Source organism: Hirundo rustica, chromosome 6 (assembly GCF_015227805.2).
Source record: "Hirundo rustica isolate bHirRus1 chromosome 6, bHirRus1.pri.v3, whole genome shotgun sequence".
Classification (NCBI taxonomy): domain Eukaryota; kingdom Metazoa; phylum Chordata; class Aves; order Passeriformes; family Hirundinidae; genus Hirundo; species Hirundo rustica.
The window spans coordinates 4,350,886-4,372,056 of NC_053455.1; the positions used below are offsets into that span (position 1 = coordinate 4,350,886).

Consider the following 21,171-nt stretch of genomic DNA (forward strand, 5'->3'; position numbering starts at 1 on the left):
GGAAACAAACAATGAAAAATTGTGCAAAATCCTTTTCTTCTGGAGGTTGGAGGGATGGGCTGCATCCCTCTGAGCCACCTGTGTGCACTCTGAAGGACATCGGGCAGATGGATGCTCAGGGATCCCTCAGAGCCTTCACCATGGCCGCAGTTTTAGTCACCAGCTTCATCCTGAAATTGAGCCCCAGCCCGTGAACTTCTCTGGCAAAACACTGTGGGGTGTAAGGGACCAAGAGGCTGCGAGCCACGCGCCTTTAGGAACAGTTTCACTGCAACAGAAGGTGTGGCAAGTTAGGAACGTGGCCAGGGCCGATACTGTCACCTCAGGGGATGGGAAGAAACCCCAGGCTGTTCTCTCAAACCCTGCTCTCCCGATCTCCCAGCACGTTCAACCCCAGGTGTCTGGGTTTGGTGTTAACAGCCTTTAGCTGTGTGGGGAACGTGCTGCTTCTCCGGGTGTTGGGGTACTGCCTGTCCTCTAAAAGCAGCGACATTTCCTCAAGGTCGGGGGCTTTGCGGGCATTTGCTTGGTCACCGAAGTGACTCCTTCCTTCTCCTGGCAGCGGGGAGGTGGTGGTGTGTGGCCGTGCCCCTCGGCGCCGGGCGGGCACGGGCCCCTGGCTGGCTCAGATCTGCACAGCGGCCAAAGCGTTTCAGTGCCGGTGTCTAAGCAGGCTTCCTTTACCTGCTGGGCTCGGCTTCTCAGCAGCGGCTGGCCCAGATTGTGTTGTGGCTGCGGCAGTAGATAAAGGATGGCTCTCAGCTATGCAGGTTTAAAGATGGTTTATTCAGGCCCGAGCGGCAGGAGCTCCGCAGCTCGTCCAAACTGCCGGCCAGAGAGAGAGTTTGAATTTCCCTCCCCGATCTTATAAGCGGGGGAGGATTCAGGGGAGGTGACAACAGGATAGCAAATCAGGGAATTCGGGGGGGTAACAGGGGGTGTCCACTTCTAAGCCTCTGACCACTGACAGAAAGGGAAAAGGGGATTTCCCTCAGGTACCAGCCTATCACTCAACGCCCCTCTGGGAATTTCCCAAGCCGGGGAGGGGTCCCAAAGTGATAGAGAGGATGCCCCAGAGCCGGGGGGAGAGGGGATTGACAAGGGTAGGTGGGGGGTGGGATGATTGACATGAAACACCTTGTTATACAGAAACTCAAAGGGGAGGGACTGTTACAGAACTGGGGGCACAGTGAAATGAACTATAACATAAAACTTCTTACAAAAACTTGATAAAACAATTCTTGCACCGCCACAGTGGTGCTTTCTGTGCCGTGAGAAAAACCACCAGCAGAAAAACCCGAGCTGGTGTTGTTCCCATGTTTGGGGAGCGGTTGTTTGTGATCGCGGCGCGCAAAACAATCACACAGAGACCAGAGACTCGCAGGGCAGAGATGTTCCTCAGAGAGAGCCCAAGGCTGAGCCAAGGCCGAGAGCCCCTCTGCCTGTTTATTTCTTACTTTTTATACATTTGTGGGTCTGGCTGTGGATTGGCTTCTGAGGTTATCTCCTCTCAGCCCAGTGGCCAGACCAGCTGTCAGTTACAATTGTTTTCAGGCTAGAAATATGTAAGCAAAAGACAGGGAATGAAAAACAAAAGGTTTGTTTATGTTACCATGTGTGAGAAAAGGCGAAAACTGCTCCTAATATTGTGCAGAAAGCAAAGACTCTGACTCCATCTTATGAACAATCAGAAGGCTTTAAAAAACCTCAGAAAAACCTGGGTGACAGTTGTTTGCTTTGTGTTTTGGTTTGTTTTTTTTTTTTTTCCTGTCTGAGGTCTTTCTTTGTCCTATTTTATTTTATTTATTTATTTTTTTTTTTTTTAAATCATCTTTCTTGGGCTCTTTCAAATGTGCCAAGTGGGTGATTAATTGCAGGAAGCATGGAGTCTCCGGGGCGTGATTTGCGTGTTAATCAGTGAAATCAGCACCGCTGAATCCAGTTACACCCGGGCATCAAAGCAGCCCCTTGGGGAAGGGATGGAAGATGATAGCCACGGGCCTGGGAGCTGGGTGGGGGTGGCCGCAGGACAGGCAGCCCCGAGGGAAGGCTCCATTTTACCCCCGGCTCATCGCTCCGGTCCGGCGCGGGGAATCTGCCAAAATCTGACGCCGAAGGGAGGTGACTTCAGGGAAAGCGTTGCCCTGAAAGCATTTCATTATTTCTCTGCTGCCAGAAGCTGCCCGATGGGAAGTGCTTTGGGATGTTGAGCCAAGTTTTGCGATGCCCTCACGGATTCTGAGAAACCTTCGTGTCGGAGGAGCCATGCCTTTGTGACCGTCATTCCCTGGAACCCCAAGGGTGAAGGATCACAGCGTTGTTTGGGTTGAAAGGGGCATTAAAGATCATCTCACTCCAAACCCCTGCTGTGGGGACACTTCCCACCATCCCAGATTGCTCCAAGCCTCATCCAGCCTGGCCTTGGACACTTCCAGGGATCCAGGGACAGCCACAGCTTCTCTGGGCACCCTGTGCCAGGGTCTCAGCACCCTCACAGGGAACAATTCCTTCCCAATCTCCCATCCATCTCTGCCCTCTGGCAGTGGAAGCCATTCCCTGTGTCCTGTCCCTCCATCCCTTGTCCCCAGTCCCTCTCCAGCTCTCCTGGAGCCCCTTTAGGGGCTCTGAGCTCTCCCTGGAGCCTTCTCCTCTCCAGGTGAACATTCCCAGCTCTCCCAGCCTGGCTCCAGAGCAGAGGGGCTCCAGTGACTACTTTCCATACAACAAACAGGAGGGCTGGCCACAGGCAAGGGTTGTTTTCCTGAAGCTGGGCACATCTGGGCTAGGAGCAGAGATTTTCTGGGGAGGTTTTTCTTCTCACAGGTTCACTCCCTGCTCCAGATCTCAGTGCCCCTCTCCAGTACCTGGAGTGAGCACAAAGCCTGGTCCCATTGTGCTTAACTAGAACATCAGGTACAGAATCCAAACACTCAAAAGCTGGGAAATGAAGAGGTAAGGACTTACTCATTTTAGCTATTTCCACAGCCTAACCACTTACATCACTTCTCTTGCTGAGGGGGGAAAAAAACCTTTTCCCTCTCTGCAGCTGCCCAATTCCAACTCAGATATTTCTCTGTATTTTTGTTGGGGATTCTAAAATATTTTTAGTGGTTTTTAATTAATTTTTTTTTCCTTCTTACACAGATGAAGACTGGACTTCAGTAATTTAAACACCTGGATCTGAAAATTCATCAGTGCATTGCATCCAAAGAGGAAAAAATTAGGAATAACTTTATATTATGTGCACCTTTATATATGTGTTCCCATGGTAGGAAAAGATTCCAGGGACAGGGCAGCCACAGCTTCTCTGGGCAGCCTGTACCAGGGTCTCATCACCCTCCCAGGGAAGAATTTCTTCCTAATATCCCATCTAAACCTGCCCCATGTCAATTTGAAGCCATTTCCCCTTGTCCTATCCCTCCAGACCCTTGTCAGAATTTCCCCTCTGACTCTTCTTGGGGCCCCTTTATGTTCTGCAAGGCTCTTTAGCCCAACTGTGGATTCCCTCCTGGATTTTTCCCGTCATCTAGTTTAGAGGAAGGAAAACCTCAAGTGTTAAACACCAAAGATTGGGATCTCAGACAGGGGCTCTTGCCATGTGATGGGAGAAAGGAAGAAAACAGGGCAGAGCTGGGAAAATAATTCAGAACAGTCACCATCAGCTGCTGAGGCAAAAGTTGGCACTGACTCCAGCCCCATACACCCTGATTTTTGTCCCACCTGGCTGTCCAAGACTCCAGCACCAGCAGGACCAGGACTTTAACTCCCCACCACACTCTTTTTCTAGGACATGGATAATTTTGTTTATGCCTGAAGCCGCCCCTGGCTATAAATGAGGCTCAGCCAGGCTGGCATGGGTTTCTTCTCCCAGGAACAAGTGACAGGACAAGAGGAAATCACCTCAAGTTGCACCAGGGGAGGTTCATCAGGAAGATATAAGGGAGAATTGAAATAGAAGTTGAAAGCAGATGTTGCTGCAGAGATGGCCTTCTCTCTCTTTTTATTTTTTTTTTTTCCCCTTTTTTCCTGCTCTGGCTTTAGCATGGTATTTTCTGCCACATTTTTCTGATTACTTTTAGTAATATCATGCCAGATCATTGTTACAGATCATCTTTACAAAAATAGCTGCAATAAATTGTTGTGGCCAAAAAGTGGGATTTCAATAAACGGAAACCAGAGAAAAATCCCAAACCAAAAAACCAAAAACCCTCTTTAATCTTGGTGGCTTTCTGTTTATCTGGGTTTTAAGAGTGGGAGGGTCTCAGGGAAAAGCAGAATTTCTAAAATACATTTTGCAAAGACACATTTTGCAGAAAATTAAGTGTCTTATTTCGTCAATCCCCATCCCAGGGCAGCAGCAATGGCCTCACAGTCCCTCTGTAGTGCAATGTAGCCAAATGAAGCTTCACAAGCTTTTTCCTAAGAAGAAAACTGGGAAGGAAAAAAAAAAAATCCGCTCCAGCAACTCTCAAAGGCATCTTTGTGTGGCAAAAGCTGTATTTTTAGGTCAGCTTGGCTAAACTGAAGGAGGTGGTTTGTGTGCTAAGTAGAATTAATGCCTGATTTTTAAGATCAGCCTGAATTTGTGGAAGTCCTAAGCCGTGCTGGTTGTTTTGGGCGCTGTTTGGAGCTGGGATCAAATGTCCCCCAGTGAGAGAAAACTGCTTGGTCCCCAGTATTTAATTAGAAGTGAGTGTCTGCAGAGGGTGACTGCAAAACCGTTCCTTTTTGTCCCTCTTTTCTGATGGAACCGTGGTGATTTGACATTTTAATAGAGTAAAATTGGCAATTTTGGATGTTAAATCCTGGCTGCACGTGCAGTTAGTGCCAGGGTGGGTATCAGCTGGGTGTCAGGAGGAACAGAGAAATTTGGGGCTGGATCAGGAACACAGAGCAGGGTTTGCTCTGCCCCATCCCCGGTGGAGTGAACAAAATGCATGGAGCAAAAAAAAAAAAAAAGGGAGAAATTCTGGGCAGGTGGAGGATCCCCCAGATTTACAGCTCCCCAGGACTGACACAGCTATCTCCTCTGGGGACACTCTGTAAAGGCTCATGTCACAGAATCCCGGAATGGTTTGGGTTGGAAGGGAACCTTAAGGATCATCTTTAATTCCAGCCCCCTCCCACTAAACCAGGTGGCTCCAAGCCCCATCCATCTCAGGCAGGGAATTTAGGAGGAGAGAAAGGGGGGAAAAAATAGATTAACTGAGGCGAGATAGAAGGAGAAGGCGAGGTTTGGTTTTGCCAGCAGGAAGAATGATTTCTCAGGCGTTCCTCTTCTCTGGAATGATGAAATGAGGTGCTCAAAGGCTGAGACGAAGAGGGAATTACAGCTAGGACAAATCAAATATTGGGCCTAAGGACTTGTAGCTGTGTCAGGGGAGGTTTAGGTTGGATTTTAGGAAAAGGTTCTTCCCCCAGAGGGTGCTGGGCACTGCCCAGGCTCCCCAGGGAATGGGCACAGCTCCAAGGCTGCCAGAGCTCCAGGAGTGTTTGGACAATGCTCTCAGGGACAGGGTGGGATTGTTGGGGTGTCTGTGCAGGGCCAGCAGTGGGGTTTGATGATGCTTGTGATTCCCTTCCAGCCCAGGCTGTTACAAGATTCTGTGGGATTCTGTTTTTCTCCTGGCAGCGCACCAAAGTGCCCCGCTCACCTCTGGTTTGATTTTCGTGTCCCTCGGCCAGAGCCAGGGCAGGACTGAGCCTCCCTGCAGGAATTCGCTGTTCCCACAACGTGTCAGTAGGTGGCAAAAAGCTACAACCCTTGTGCTAAGCAAGAGAAAAACCGCATTTTTTTCCTACCTCTTTCAAGAGCAGGAGGGATCTGTGGGCAGCCCTGTGGAGTCAGTGGAGATGCATTGTGCTCCCACTGGGACAGAGATCCCTGCACCAGCACTGCTGCTGGGGAGAGGCATCTCAGAATGCAGGAACAGGTAAAGAGGCTCCAACAGGAGCTGCCTCCTTCCCCGAAATCCATCTCGGGACCCTTGTGCCATTGCTTGGCCTTACTCAGGAATAAATTAAAGAAAGCTGGAAGCTGTGAAGGCATGGGAGAAGAGCAGGTCTGGGGCTGTGCTGTCTCAGAGCAGCCTGAGGATACCTGGCGAGGCAAACAGAAACCTGCCACGCTCGGTATTTTTTTCAAGCTGGCGATAAGACTTTAATCTTCGTGCCCAGCCTGAAACGGAGCCGCTCGAGTCGCTGCTCTCGGGGGATTTCTCTGCAGCTTGGTGTAAGCAGATTGAAGCAATCCCGGCCGCTTGCACACACCTTCCAGGGGGCAGGGCAGAGAAGGGCTTTAATGAAGCTGCTGGATGTACCCCAGTGGCTCGTGTGCTGGGGTTTTTCCTGCTTTTGGATGCCTGTGTGCGTCGGGGAAGGAGGATGTGGTGTGATGCCGAGGGCTCGCATTCCTGAGGAGGTCAGATGCTCTGAGCACCAGGTGGGACTGAGCCCGGGGAGGTTGGAAAATCTCATTAATCCAGACTAGGCGGTGAGATCCAGTTACAGGGTGGCTTTGTTCAGCTTTATTTACCTAACACCTCTCTGTGCTAAGTGTAATTAATTTATTTTGTCAAGAACAGTACCAGAGGTGTTACAGCGACCCCGGCTCCTTTTTCAAATACAGAAGTACAGTTCATTGACATTTCCTCTTATAAACTGCACATTTAATCACTGATGATTTTGCCAGGCTGGTGCTGAACTTCCGCCTGAGCATTATCATTTTGATTTAACATTTCAGCAAAACCAGTTCAGCTACTCCTGAGCTGGAAGAACTTGGCTTGCTCTGGCCATGTTTGTACCAACAAAAACCATTTCCCTGGGGAGAGCAAGTGTCCTTTGGGGTGGGGATCTATCTGACCTACATCTCCTGGGCTGTACCATTTGCTGCTCTCCGTACCTGCATCATTAACTGTGTGAAATCTCCCTTCTTTGCCGTTCTGGTGAATTGCAGAACACACGTTATGGGAGTTTGGTTGGTTTGTGGTTTTTTCCTTCCCATCTTCTGCAGTTTGTAGAAAAGTCTTGTGTTTCAGCTTTAGTAACGAAGGAAATGTTTTCATTTCCAGCATCTGGAAGGATGTTGGAAAACAGAGCCTCTCTAGAGGCTGTGATGAGTTAATACAATCAAGAACAGCACAGGAGCACCTGGAGTATTCCATAGACTCACAGAATGGTTTGAGTTGGAAAGGGACCCTAAACATCATCCAGTTCCACCCCCTGCCATGGGCAGGGACACCTTCCACTATCCCAGGGTGCTGCAAGCCCCATCCAACCTGGCCTTGGATACTTCCAAGGATCCAGGGGCAGCCACAGCTTCCCTGGGCACCCTGTGCCGGAGCCTCACTACCCTCAGAGTCAGGAATTCTTCCCAATATCCCACCTATCCCTGCCCTCTGGCAGTGGGAAGCCATTCCGCCTGTGATGGGAGCAGGTTTGATGATTTCATCGCTTCCGTAAGAGCAAATTTTGCACACTGTAGCATGATAAATTAATGCTCAGAGAGTCTTCTCTGCACAGCCCCTGATATGGATCGAGTGCTCCACAGACACTTCTCTGTGGGCAGCACTCTTCCCCAAGGCTGGCAACACGATTATTGGAAAACTTATCAGCTCTGTCTGAGATAAATTGCATTTCCACCAATTATGGCTTAATTGTTGACAGATGGGAACACAGAAGGGAGATGTGTCACATCATTAAGAGAACAGGTGTATAGACAAGTGCCAGATTAATTGTTCCAGCCCATTAAATCATTGACCTTTCCAGCACACCCTCAACACTGAGCTGGAAGCTCTCACCATATTTGCAGCTCACGCAGGATGACTGTGTTCATCACCAAAGTTCTCGGGGCGTTTTTAAAACATGCAGACTCATTAGCCACGAGCAGCTCTCCTTCTCATTAAAATGATTCCTCTTCTTCTTCTTCTTCCTTCCCCATGCTGGGGTTTGTTTGTGCACCTTCCTGGTGAAATCCCACATGGTGTATAGACTTTTTCCAAAGTGCAATTTTCCCCACGGTGCACGTAGACATTCTGTAATGGGCCACACATTTAGGGATGTCAGAAGCAGGTGAAATCAGGACAGAGCGGCTCAGTCTGGGCAGCTTGGCTGGAGGCTCCAGCTTGATTTGGGGCTTTGACTGTGATTTTCAGCTCCTGCTCTGCCTGGGATTTTCCATAAAGATAAATACTGGTGAGTCAGCCATGGGCGTCTCGTTCCCTTAAATAAGTGTAAAACTGTGTCTCCTGCTCTTTTCCTGGCTGTGTAAATCAGGGCTCTGAGGGTGCAGCACAGACACATCACAACGGGTGATGTAGGACAGGCTCCATCCATCCCCAGCTGCCCAAGCCCTGCTACTCCTGGATCACTGAGAACTGACTCTAGATCTTGTTATTCTGGGTGTCCTGGCTTGAAAAAATGAAAGGATCGGGTTTCCAGCTGAAAGTGGCTGTGATGATGATGATATTTGTTCCACCTGGAGCCTCTGCTCTGCAGCAAGGAGCTGATCTGAAGATGTTTTGGCTCCTGGTAGTTCTCGAAAGACCAAGAGGGACGGGAGGGAGACAAGCAGGAGGCACAAGGTGGGGTGAATGTCCTTTGTCAGCTCTGCAGCTTCAAACAGAGGCAAAATTGATGCTGGCAATCAGACCGGTCTGTTCCCCAGGGCCAGGGCTGGTGGAGAAATCTCTCCTTCCCTCGTGTTTCATCAGATCCCTGCTTATGCCAGGTTAAAATAACTGTGTGATATTTAACTGAAATCTCCTTTTATGTAAGTGCTTTGAATCCACAAACCTGGTGGCCTTTAGGGACGTCCAGGGACAACCAGATAGGAGACAGGAGAATTGGGTGAACTTCCCTCTCAGGTAACAAATTATTTTATGAGGAAAACGAGATCATTTAATAAAAAAAATTACAGTTTATGTGAGATGGAAACTGCAAGAGCGTTTTTGATAGATCAGACACCTTCATACAATCATCTTTTTCAATGTACTTGGAAAAGTCAGATTGCAACAGGGCAGCTTGTTCTTGTTCAAATTCCTGGTGGGTGCTGCAGCCTTGCCCAGCATCCCTGGGAGAATGTCTGCAGGAAAAAATGGAGATTTCTCCCTTTCCATCATTCACTCCCCAGCACTCATCCCTGAACAGGGGGGAAAAAGTGAACCAAAGTCAATTTTTTTCAGATTATATATAAATCTGGAGGTTAGTTCTGAAGAAAGTATATATATTTCTGTGTCCAGGACAGGGGAGGGGAAAAAAAATAAAAAAGCCACAAGAGTCAAAGAAGAATTTTAGAAATGTCAAGAATTTTAATTTAAAGACTTTCTAAATGGATCATTTTAACTTGCATTTTGAACTGGGCTTTGTGGTTTAGAAAAGGTTAAGCCCAATTTAAACAGGAAGATCGAGTAACTCAAAGGCAAGTGAAACATTTCATTTCAGTTGAAATTTAATATTTGGAGTTAAACCAGAATGTTCCCAAGCTTCTGCTTGGGTTGGTTTTGGTTTGTTTTGCTTTTCCATCCCCCTCCTCCTCTCTCTACCCCCATTTCACTGTTGCTCCATCCAAGGCTTTCTTCCCCAGATATTTTGATTCAGCCACACAACCCAGAGGGTTTTTATTCACCCCACGTCAGTGAGCTCCTCCTTTCCCGAGGTCTTTCCATACTCACAGGAATTCCACTTGCAGCCAGCCCCTCTGTCTGGGAGGTTCCAGCCCCTCCAGGGCTGGGGCTCGTTTCTTTGGCACACCCCGAGCCATGCCACTAGAAATCCCTGTCAAAGAAGTCATCAAAGAGGGAAACTCTCTCTGTCCTGGTCCTCACCAGCGTGGGTTTGTGGTGAATCTTCTCCTCCCTCTCCCACTCCTCTGACCCTGTGCTGGAGGAGTCCCAGAACAGGTCCCTGGTCCGTGGCTCCCTGCGGAACCAGAGGTCAACCTTCCCCTTCCCATCTGGAGAGAGTTCAGCCCTGTCAGGCTGCCTGGAGAGCGCTCCACCCCACGTGTTTCCTAGGGGAGAGAAAAACAAAATAAAATATCATGGTTTTGCAGAGCTGCTCAGTCACCTGGAGTTGAGGTGGAGATGGCTCTGGGCAGCTGGAGGCACGTGAGGAAAACCCTGAGAGCCCCGTGTAAGGCCAGACCCCGTGTCTGGGGCAGGGTGAGGTGTAACACACCCAGGATTATATCTGGTGAAATTTTAGAGCCTGGCAATATGGCTTCATCCCCAAGGGCAAGAGAGCTGAGGTGAAGAACCACGAGGGAATAGGAAGCCAAGTTTGTTCCCCTTCCTCCTGGTGAGCATTCACTTTTAGGATAGTTTTTCACTGATTTAAGCTCTTTTAGCCTCCTGTGCCAAAGGTTGTCACGTGCAGACAAAGCAGGACAGAGCTCATGGTCAGGATGAAGAGGTGGCTGAGATCCACGTCACTTCCCCCTTCTGTAGGGACAATGGGAAAAAAAAAAAAACAAACCCTAAACCTAAAAAGTGGTCTGCCTCAGCGAGCGTCACATTTACCCTGGAGAGCGCTCTGAAGCGTTGCAGTGCTTTGTCCTACAAACACAGCCTCTTCCCCCCTGAACCTGCTTCTTGCCACTGCAGGAGATGGGGCAGTGGAAGCATCTTCCATAGGGAAACTTCTCTGCTGACATTTAGGAGGGCTGGTGAGTTTTGCATCGCCTCGGAAAATTATTCCACTTACCAGGGTCGTCTTCAGGAAAAGGCTGATTGTGCCCAGCAGGGAAAGGGTCTGGGCTTCTGGAGCTGCCGCCTCCCTGGGGAGTGTCAAGGACATCCTTGGGGCTGAATTCCTTGATTCTTTGCTTATTGATTTTCGCCTCCCTGTGGAGATTCCGCTTCAGCTCCGCCTGGGTTCGCAAATGAGTTGTCAACACCAGCAGCAGAGGAGCGAACGCGTTTTAATAGCTCGACAGCATTAGGGGGTTGGCCCTGGAAATAACTGCACAGCCGAGCAGTTTAACCCAAGCAAATGGAGTTTGCCAGACTGGGTGTGTGACAGAACATGACTGGGACAGGGATTTTTTGTTTCTCCGTGAGTCGTGGCCAAATGAGGGCAAAGCGTTGGAAAAATCCCAGGTAATTGCTGATCACGGGAGCCCTGGGGGTACTCCCCACCAACCCTCTGCCTAAGACTCAGGGAAAGCTGTCTTTCACCTTCCCAGCAAGAGGTCTGGAGCCTCCTGGTCCTTGGGAGAGACACCCCCATCCCCTCCCCAAATCCATCTTGGAGCTACCTCTCGTCGCTTGCGGGTCAAGTCCAGCATCTGAAGCTTGTGCAAGTGCTGCCTCCTGCCAGGGAGGAGATTCAGGCTTTGCCCTCTCTTCTCCAGCGCCTAGGATGTAATTAAGGATGCAAATAAATACACCTGCACTTTCTGAAAGAGAAAGGAAGAGCTGCCAGCTCCCAAACCCCTCGGGCGCTCTATCCCGGATAAAGGCAGCGAGCATCTCCCGGCGCAGCCAACTCGCAGGAATTTGTCACAGATTTCCACTGTGCTTGCAGTTTATCCCACAGCTCTGGGGCAGTAGGGGAAAAATCTTCATTAAAACAATGTATTCGTGCTTCTGCCCCCCCGAGGTGTTACTGCATTGAGTCGGTTCTCCAAGATAATCTCGTGATCCAAAGGGGAAGAACGGCTTCCATGTTCGGGGCTGCAGGGGGTGTTTATGGCACACAGTGTTTGCAGCCTTTAAATCAGACTTATGGAATTGTTAAGGCTGGAAAAGGTGTCTAAGATCATCGAGTCCAGCCATTCCCTCAGCACTGCCAAAGCCACCAGTGGCCCGTGTCCCCAAGTGCCACATCCACACGGCTTTGAAATCCCTCCGGGCATGGGGATTCCACCGCTGCCCTGGGCAGCCTGTTCAAGTACCTGACAGCACTTTCACTGCAGGAATTCTCCCTAAAATCCAACCTAAACCTCTCCTGGCACAAGCTGAGGCCGCTTCCTCTCATCCTGCCCCTTATTCCCTGGGAGCAGAACCTGAGCCCACCTGGTTCCAGACTCCTGGCAGGGACAGCGAGGTCTGTCCCTTCTCCCCACCAACTGCAAGTGAAGGGTGCTCAAGTAACTCATTTAAAAACGTGCCTCTCATACTTTCAGCCTCCAAAATATTTAATATCCTGGCTCAGCAGGTCCATCTCATCCAGGGAACTGTCATGCTGGAGATTAGGAACCTTCCCCCTTATTTTGGACCCTCTCACCCTCACGCCAAAGTTTCAGCTCAGTGAACTGGGCTCAGCCAGGGACAGGAGCACAGCCAGTGGTTAAATACCAACTTCTGTCCTTCAGGGTGTCTGAAGTGTGAGGGAAGGGAGCCTGCAGCCAGGAATGGTTTGTGGAAGGGCACAAACTCACCCTCTTACCTTTGGCTTTGGGCTTGCAGCCGCTTCTCGCTGACTCCAGGGCTTTGCAGGAGTGAGTGCTTGTGGAGGGATGGCAGGTTCAAGCCTCTGCAAGTCCAATACTTGTAATATTTAGCATTGCTCTTTCCACAGGATCATAAAACTGGATATGAAACCACCTTGACATTTTTCCCAGCTCCAATTCTGTCCCAGCTGCTTGGGATACAGGATGGAGCTTGGCATCTCAGGGTGATGAGCATCATTTGTTCCTCCAGGAGTGGGCAAAACTGGGGAAATCTTTTGCATTACAGCACAAGCAGCAAAGCCCCCATTTGACAATAATTCCAGGTGTTTCTCTTTGAGCCTCATCAATGCCCAAAGCTCCATCCAAGAGCAGAGTGAAGATAAACCACAGCTCAGATTGCTTCATGGCAAAGCTGGGGTGTGCAGAGGTGCCATGATTTAATCTTAAGGATCCTACCAGGTCATCAAAGGGCAGGTCCCAATTGGAGGAGACCAAAGCACCGTTCCCTCTGTCCAGCCAGTCTTTATACTGGCCTAAATAACACCTCTCTCTGCAAAACTGTGCGTGGCACCAAGTTCCTCCTCTGGTGGCTGGTGAAAATAGGCAGAGACTTGCCCTACAGGCTGCTCTGAGCATGGATTTTTATCTCAAGGAGCAAAGTTGCCTCCTTAAATCCTGCCAAGCTCGGAGGTGTTGCTAGGTCATTCCATGGCTTGGTATTCACAGACTCACTAAGGTTGGAAGAGACCCCTCAGATCATCAAACCCAACCACTATCCCAGCACTGCCAGGTCCATCACTAAGCCCTAAGTGCCACATCTACACCAGTTTTGAGCACTTCCAAGGGTGGTGATTCTGCCTAGAGTTCCCTTCTAGGAGGGGAGCTCAGTGCAACCTCTGTCAAAATTAAAAAGGACATCATCAAGGACTCTGCCTGTAAGACCTGACTTATACTTTATTTGGGGACACCATTAACTCCCAGATTACGAACAAGTGTCCAGTGAATGGGGACACGTCTCTGACTGCCTGCACTGCGCTGCTGCTGAATCCTGAGCTGTCATTTTGAGTCCACGCAGGAGGAAAAATCAGTGCCATGTAAAGGGAGGAATCCCCACTGCTCCCCAGTGCCAAGTTCACATCCCAGCATCAAAAAAACAACCCCACAAACCAAATATGAAACTGGAAAGTGGCACTAGATGGCAGCATGTGACACCACAAGCTGTGGTCCAGGCTGGCATCAGCCTGGGAAGCCGCTGAGGCCACCAGCACGGGGTGGATGAAGGCAAAGAATCCTCCCACATCCCTCAGCTCACCACCCTGCCCTGCTGGGGGAGCCAAGATTTTGGGTAAAGCTCTGTCCCAGGCTGGAAATTGGACTTTTCCCTTTGTTTTTGTGAATGTCACAGGGTTTTTTTTGTTTTGTTTTGGTTTTTTTTTTTTTTTTTTTTTTTTTTTTCCTGGAAATACTCTCTGAAAAAAAAAAATACAAAAATCCCCTAAAAGTCCTTGAAAAGGCCACGTCATCCTGCTCTGCTGCCTTTGAGAATATCCCCACAGGAAAAAGGCTTTTGCTGGAGCTGTGCACACTCCCTAGGAGCAACAGCAGCAGAACAGGGTCGGATTAACAGAGCCTTTGTCCTGAAACGAGTGTTAGCAATGAGTGTCTCCATGACACACAAGCACAGCCGTGATGGAAATAAAATCAATAATTAAAAAATTCCACGCTGGTCAGAGGTTTCTAAAGGCAACTGGGATTCCACATGACAGTTTTCAGGGTGCAGGTGGGCTCCACTCAGGTGCCACAGCTGCATCACCCCTCCAAACCCAGGGACACTTTATTCCATAGCTGGTGGCCACCTCTGAAGCCACCAGTGTCACCCAGAGCCGCTGCCCTGAGGGGTGCAGGTTTGGGTGACCCCCATTTGGTGGCTCTTCTGATCTTTATTATATTTAAAAGATCATAGCAAAGAAGTCTCAGGCAAAGAAGCCTTGCCCCAGGGGATTTAGTGTTCACAGAATCATGGAAACCTGAAATTTTCAGCTTGGGAGGGACTTCAGGGACCAACCTCCCTGCCACGAGCAGGGACAACTTTCACTAGACCAGGCTGCTCCAAGGTGGATTCAGGATGGATATTAGGAAGAAATGCCCATGAATGAACTCTGGATTCGAGCTGTGGCCAAGTACGGGGGGAGAAATAAAAATCTGAAGATATTTCTGGGCTTTAGTTACGTAAGGGCAGCCCTGGTGTGGAGGAAAATCTTGACTGTAAGGTCAGGTCGAGTCATGGGGCTTGGGGCTTGGGGAGGAACGGACCTGGGAAGTGCAGGATGGGGAAATTGAAGGAGTTTGGGCAGGTACAGAGCATGAACAGCAATTCCTGAAACCCAGAACAACTGCTGTGTTCTTCCACCCTCCCCTGGTGCACGGCAGGTCTGCTTCGCCTCCTCTGCCCCGCAGCCGCTGCCTTTGGCCCCGGGAGCCAGAACCGGCCCCACACCATCCATCCCTCCTGCCAAGGGCTCTGCCAGGGCCACGCTGGCCCCATGGGAGCGGCAGGATTTGGCTGCAGGTGCCCAGACACCCCGAAGGACAGCGGGACATCCCGGCAGCGGTGACCCCGTGTCCCACGCTGGGGACACCCGTCCTCGCCGGGTGTCTCCGGAGCACAGGAGCTGGTCTCCCAGAATTAGGACTTTCCCCTCGTGTTTCTGTAGGGAATTTGCCTCCCCCACGGCGGTACTGTGACGCGTGTTGTTGGGGAGGAAGAAGCCAAAAAACCCTATAAATATGATTGCCTCTATTCTGAGAATGAGAAACCTGTAAGTGAGATAGAATTGAAAGTAAGTTTTGATGTTTGAGATGTATTAGATACTGGGTCTCTGGGAAAACAGTGATGTGACCATCTGAAAGTTACCTGCAGCCAGACCCAGAGGTCAAATGGAATGTCCTGTGTCACCCCTCAATGTATGGTTCATCCCACACCTGTGACCCTCCCCTGAAGTATCAGGTATCTGTAACCCCATTGGCACAAGTCTGTTCCAGCCCACCTTGAAGACCCCTGATAAGGGGTCCCAGGGGGGCTGGACGGTCTCTTTGCTCTTTGCTCTCTCTTTGCTCGCACCCTTCCCCGAGGACTTTCCTCTCTTGGAATTTCCTCTCCCTACTTCTCCCTTCCCCCACTTTCCTAGGCCTTGCCACGAGCTGCAGCCTGGCAGCTCAGAGCAAGGCCTCCACATCCCTCACAATAAACCTCATCTTCTAAAACCTAACTTCAGAGATCTCTCATCTATATTTATCTACACCGTCCTGGAGTCCTCAGCAGCAGGAGGAAGCAATTTCTACAGCGTGTCCCCGTCCCCGCAGAGCCCACGGGGAGGGATCAGCCAGAGCAGCTCCCGGGGAGATCCCGCGCTCGCCTTACTTGGGGCCTCCGCGGTGGGTGCTGCTGGATGATGCTGGTCCCATCCTTCCCTGGCAAGGTGTTCAAAGAGAGGGGCCCTTGAAGGTTAAAGAAATGGATGAAGTTACTCCTGGGCGGTCGTCGGCTGCTGAGGCGCGCTCAGCGACAGCTTCGTGCCCCGGTTTTTTCGTTGCCTGTCCCTGTCTGCGTATTCCAGAAATACACGGAATATTCCACTGGCTGCAGGGGCAAAGTGGGTGTGACTGTGCCCGTGGTGTCTAACAAATACTTCACAAACACCTCTCCAGCTTCCCTCTACAACCACTCACGCTCCTGAACAGGACCATCGCCATCCTTGTGTCTCCTCTCCCAGTCCCTGGGATTTGGGTGGTCAAGGGGTTTTTCTCCTCCCATGCCCTGTAACCATCAGCTGGCCAAGAAATCCCTGATCTCTGCTGCCTTCCCACTGCCTGCCCTGTTAAAGTCGGGCACAGGCAGCAGTTTGGTTCTTTCCCAGCTGCTCAGCCCCTGGTTATTGGTATTTTTTGGTGGGACTGAGCAATTCCTCCGCTGATTTACTGCCTGTGGCAGAGCTGGGCTGCAGCAGCAGGAGGAAGAGCGCTGTGCTCGGGGAGTGGTGCACTCCCAGACCCTGGAAATCCCAAAAGAACGTGTCACACACCGGTGATCCCCCGTTAGTTATTAAAGCAGGGCTTTCTCTGAGGCCTGGATGGGATCCAGGCTCGGGTCTGCCCCGTGCTGGTGCTCTCAGGTGGACACCACTGCCCCTTCTGCTCTTTTCTGGCACAAACAAACACTTGCACGTGCAGGAAGCATTTCATTCACACAACAGCTTTTCTGTTTATCCCACTGTTCCCCCCCAAAAGACTGTCCTGGTGTGTTCAAATGGCATTTTGTACGTGCAGTCAGGTGAGGTGTGGCTGAGCAGCTCCTGCTCCCACGGGGGAGGTGAGAGGGGAGGAGAGCTGGGGATAAAGTGCAGGAAGAGCGCTACAGCTGATGCCAAATTTAATAGTCATAACTAACAAGAAATGTAGTATTTTGGAGGTCAGTTTATGAGGGACTTCCTTGAACCTCATGGAAAATCACCAGGCTGGGCTCTTGGAGAAGAGATCAAAGACAACCACAGAATCATGGAATGGTTTGGGTTGGAAGTGACCCAAAAGATCTTTTTATTCCACCCCCCTGCCATGGGCAGGGTCCCTTTCCACTACCCCAGGTTGCTCCAAGCCCCGTCCTTGGAACACTTGGACACTTCCAGGGATCCAGGGGCAGCCACAGCTTCTCTGGGCACCCTGTGCCAGGGCCTCCCCTCCCTCACAGGGAGGAATTTCCTCCTCCTGTGAGGGTGCTGGGATGTGGGAGGTGGTGACTCCAGCAGGGAAATGTTTGCTGGGCCCTGCAGAGCCCTGGCAATGTTTAACCACTGCTCCACACACGCAGGAATGGGGGCCTGAAGGGAAAATGTCCAGCCCAGGAGGCTCCACTGGAGACAAACCTCATCTGCAAGGAACAACGTGCTGAAATAGCAGCTTGCTGGAGGAAAAAAATAATAGGGGTTATGGAGTATTGCCTCTATCTGCAGGCTGGTGAGTGTGTAGGGAATTCCTGGGAAGGGAAAGGTAAGGAGGTGGCCCATGGAGATGGGAACGGGGACACGACACAGGGAAGGTGCTGTGACTTGGGAGAAGCTGGTCCTGGTGAAGGGCACGGCTTTGAGGAAGTTATTTCTCCATTATGGGGTTTGATGGTTTGTGCTGTGCGTGTTTGGGGTTGTTTTCAGCTTTTCCCTCCCATCCTATCCATGCATGTGGCCTGTAGGACATCTGCCCCTATCTGCAGACACAGAACTGGGGGCTGGGGGCTCGCTGTCCCCAAATCTGCTCCCCCCCAGAGCAGGGAGCAGCACCAAGCTCCAGCTCAAGGCATCCTTGTGACCCCTGTTCTCCTGTTTTTCTCCCTTGCACTTCAGCAGCAGCAGATCCTCCCTTCTGGGGGAATCTGGATTTAAAATAAGCCCAGCTTATAAACCCTCATAAACCAAATAAAACCTATTCTCTTGGAGGCTTGGCTTATTTAGACAGCAGCTCGAGCTAGTACTTGGCTCAAGTCCTCCTGAGCATATTTTTCTTGTTTCTGGAAATGGAAAGTAATGGGAGATCACATTTATTACACTTTTTAAATAAAACACGCATTTCTTTAACAAGCGTTTGTTAAATGCCCAGTGATAATTTTCCAGAATGGGAACATTTAGTTGTTCCTGCTCTCATGGAGTGCTTAAAACCTGCTCTTCTACAGCAAGACCTGATCTGTATTCTCCCCAGAACCTCAGTTCTGGGAATGTCACTGCCCTCACTCCAGAGGTTTATTTGCTCTCACTGCTTCCTGATGCCACCTGATGGATGATCCTGGTGGAAATATCCAGCCCCTGGTGAGGCAGCGGCGCTTGGCGTGGGTCAGAAATTGATTTTTGGGAATGGAAAAGCAGGGAGGGGGAAGCTGGGGGTGCAGATCCTCCTCCCTCTGCCTCGCCCTTCATCACACCCCATGGCTTTTCATGGATGTTTCTCCCTGCAGCTGTGGGAAGCATTTGCCAGCATCCAGCTCGTTGCGGAGAGCTGCACATCCTCTTCCAGACGGATGCAAACCCCTGGGAAGGATTTGGGCATGGGTGGAGTTTAAAGGCTGTGGGGAGAGGGAAGCACACACAGCCGGGCTGTCTGCCTTCCTCATCTCTTGGGAAATTTGTCTGTGATCCCAGTGCTGAGTTTTACCTGCCCAGAGTCTAGCTCTGACTGGGGCAGTGATGTGCCAGGGGTGGGGAGCAGGACAGGGCTGTGGTGGGGTCACAGGGTGGCTGCACAAGGCGTGCCTGGGCACAGGCAGGTGCCAGGGGGACGCTGGGCTGTTTCCAGGGGGGTGACTGATGAGAGCAAGGAGCTGGGATCTGGGCTCTGCTGAGCGAGACGCTTTCCAAAAGGGTGGAAAGGGGCGGGGAAAAAAGAGTTTACCCAAAGCTAAAACGTCCTGGAAATGGCAAAGAAGGCACAAAGCTGCTGGTGCAGAAGAGCACACCCCTAACACCCACCCCAGAGCACAGCCAGCAAGCCCACAGCCCCAGCGACCCCCAGGCTCACAGAATTCACAATATTCCAGCCCTCACCTGCAGAGGCTCTCCCGTACCAGGTCTCCCGCAGAGGTGGAAGCTCCAGGTGGAAGATGGGCTTTCCCCAGGGCTGTCCTGGCTCTCCTGGGAGCCCGTGCAGGGCAGTCAGAGCGGGCACATCCTCCTGGCTGGGCACCGGGGCCACCCTGGTCACCTTGGGGTGCGCCTTGGAGGGGCTCAGCCCCATCCTGCAGAGCCAGGGCTCTGAGAGGAGAAGGGAAACCCCTCATGCACCGTCCTCCCTGAACGTGGAGAGGGATCTTTGTGAGCAGCTCAGAGCCCAGGCTGCTCCCTGCCAGCTCTCACAGATGTCCTTCCCAGCTTGGTTAAACATTGACCCATCCCCAGCCATTCCCCTGCGGGGATGAGAGGCGGCTGCTGCTGACAGAGGAGGGGAAAGCAGCTTGGGAGCCAGGGCCAAGCTCTGGAGAAGCTTTGTTTTTCCACCTACAAGTGATTTTCAGCCAGGGCCAGCACCTCAGCTGGCCTGGAGGTATTTCTTCAAGCAGCTCTTTTGCTAAATCTTCAGTTTTTGGAAGGAAATTCCATCACTGGAGCACCAGAAGGGTTAAAGTGACTCCCATCCTGCACAGGAGAAGCAGCCTGGGAATAAAGCCTGGCCCAGGAACTTCCCCCACCTTTGCTGCTGCTGGCTGGGGGCACAGCTGGAAAAAATAATGCAGCTTTAGGATAAAGCTGACTGGGAATATTTGAGTCATATTTGATAGTTCATAAAATCACAGGATCGTAGAAGGGTTTGGGTTGGAAAGGACCTCAAAGATCTTCCAGTTTGTTATGGGTTAGTACAGTTTGGTTTTTTAGTTATAAAAAGAATGTAAAATAATTTTTTAGGTCAGGACTTGGGAATTGCTTTGGAAGAGATAGAGACTTATTAGACAGTTAGTTAGAATATTGACATTTATTTTGACTATTGAAGTTGTTGGTTGTGACTTTGGGAAGTACTATATAAAACTTTTTGATTTTTTTGTAGCTTTTTTTTCCGTTGGTTTTTTTTGTTTTTGTTTTTCGCCTTTTTCTTTTCCTTTTTTTTTTTTTTTTTTGGCTAGAGCGAGACAAGTAATATTGAGCTGGGTTTGCTGCTCCCCCCCCCCCTTTTTTTTTGGGGGGGGGGAGCTGATTTGAGGCTTGGCTGATTTTATTGGCTTCTGGGTGAAGGAGGGGGAAGGAGAGGTTGCTGTTTTGTAACAGCTGTTTTTTAAAAATTTTTTAGAGTACGGAGATATTTTTGTTGGGTTTTGATAAGAGTTATGGGCACTATTTGGGCTGAAGCCACCCCGATTTACACCGAGGGGTGGGCTGAGAAGGCATTTATGATCCTGCCTGGGGGGTTTTTTTTGTGATTCTGGACTGCCTGGGTGTTCTGATCTCTGATGTTTCTGTGAGTTCTTCCTCCCTCACCAGCGCGGCCTTGAACATCTAACACCAGGAGCTACAGAGGGAAAGACAAAGACTCTGAGCAGATTTAACTCTTTCTTAGCAACATGAAGCTTCCAGAGCTCAGCCCTTCTCTGAGAGAGTAAGAAAGGACAGAGTGAACATAAAGAACAACAGGATGAAGTCAGTAGAGCAAGAGTGAAAAGCTTATTGAGACAGGGGGTTGAAGAGTTAATTGTTCTATTCTTACTTGAGCCATGGAAATTAACTCTATATTTAGGTCGTTCCTTTAAATCATGAGAAAGATATGCATTTGGGGAGATGATTGTTTTAATTTGAGTGTAGATTTAAGCAAAGGTGTTTGTGATGAAATAAGTAATATCCTATAAGATGCTTGAGCAGAGATAAAGATGAGAAGCCCCCTGCTCCAGTGAAGAAGTGAGAAAATATCTCTGTACCTTGAAGTGAAGAACCCTTTGCTTTGGAGTTACTCATCTTTAAAAGGTGACACCCCAGTATGCAAAAGTCTAAGACCCATGACCCATAAGCAGCTTGGGAAACTGCTGCTGGGAGGGTGACAAAGGCAAATTTCTCCGAGAAGTTGTTTTTTTGACAGTTTAAAACCCACAAGAGAACTGTTCTAAGTTGTCAGTGGGATCCATAACTCAAAAGGATACTCTTCCCCTAATGAACTGATGAAAGACTATTATCAGATAGTGAAACTGACTGAAAATTACAAGTTTTGTCTCTTTATGTTGTTTTGTAAGAAAGTGAACAGTTTGTAAGGGGAGGGAAAAG

General features: G+C 50.0%; 1 protein-coding gene across 1 annotated transcript; it reads right to left on the reverse strand.

Annotated features, from left to right (window-relative positions):
- Positions 1 to 9,518: 9,518 nt before the first annotated feature.
- CCDC198 (coiled-coil domain containing 198) lies at positions 9,519 to 19,227 on the reverse strand. The gene is made up of 6 exons (XM_040068232.2): positions 18,976 to 19,227; positions 15,813 to 15,889; positions 12,388 to 12,474; positions 11,255 to 11,353; positions 10,702 to 10,867; positions 9,519 to 10,009 (listed from the first exon to the last, which is right to left on the reverse strand). Exons 1-6 carry the CDS (start codon positions 19,163 to 19,165, stop codon positions 9,765 to 9,767), a joined length of 864 nt encoding a protein of 287 aa, XP_039924166.1. The 5' UTR covers positions 19,166 to 19,227; the 3' UTR covers positions 9,519 to 9,764.
- Between the last annotated feature and the right edge of the window lie 1,944 nt (positions 19,228 to 21,171).

What these genes read in the sequence shown, in the direction of transcription:
- CCDC198 (XM_040068232.2), bottom strand. Translation starts at nt 19,165, where the DNA reads ATGGGGCTGAGCCCCTCCAAGGCGCACCCCAAGGTGACCAGGGTGGCC. An exon ending in TGACCCGCAAGCGACGAGAG is followed by an intron (nt 10,868 to 11,254) that starts GTAGCTCCAAGA and finishes TTGCGAACCCAG; the next exon opens with GCGGAGCTGAAGCGGAATCT. An exon ending in TTTTCCTGAAGACGACCCTG is followed by an intron (nt 10,010 to 10,701) that starts GTAAGTGGAATA and finishes TCTCTCCCCTAG; the next exon opens with GAAACACGTGGGGTGGAGCG.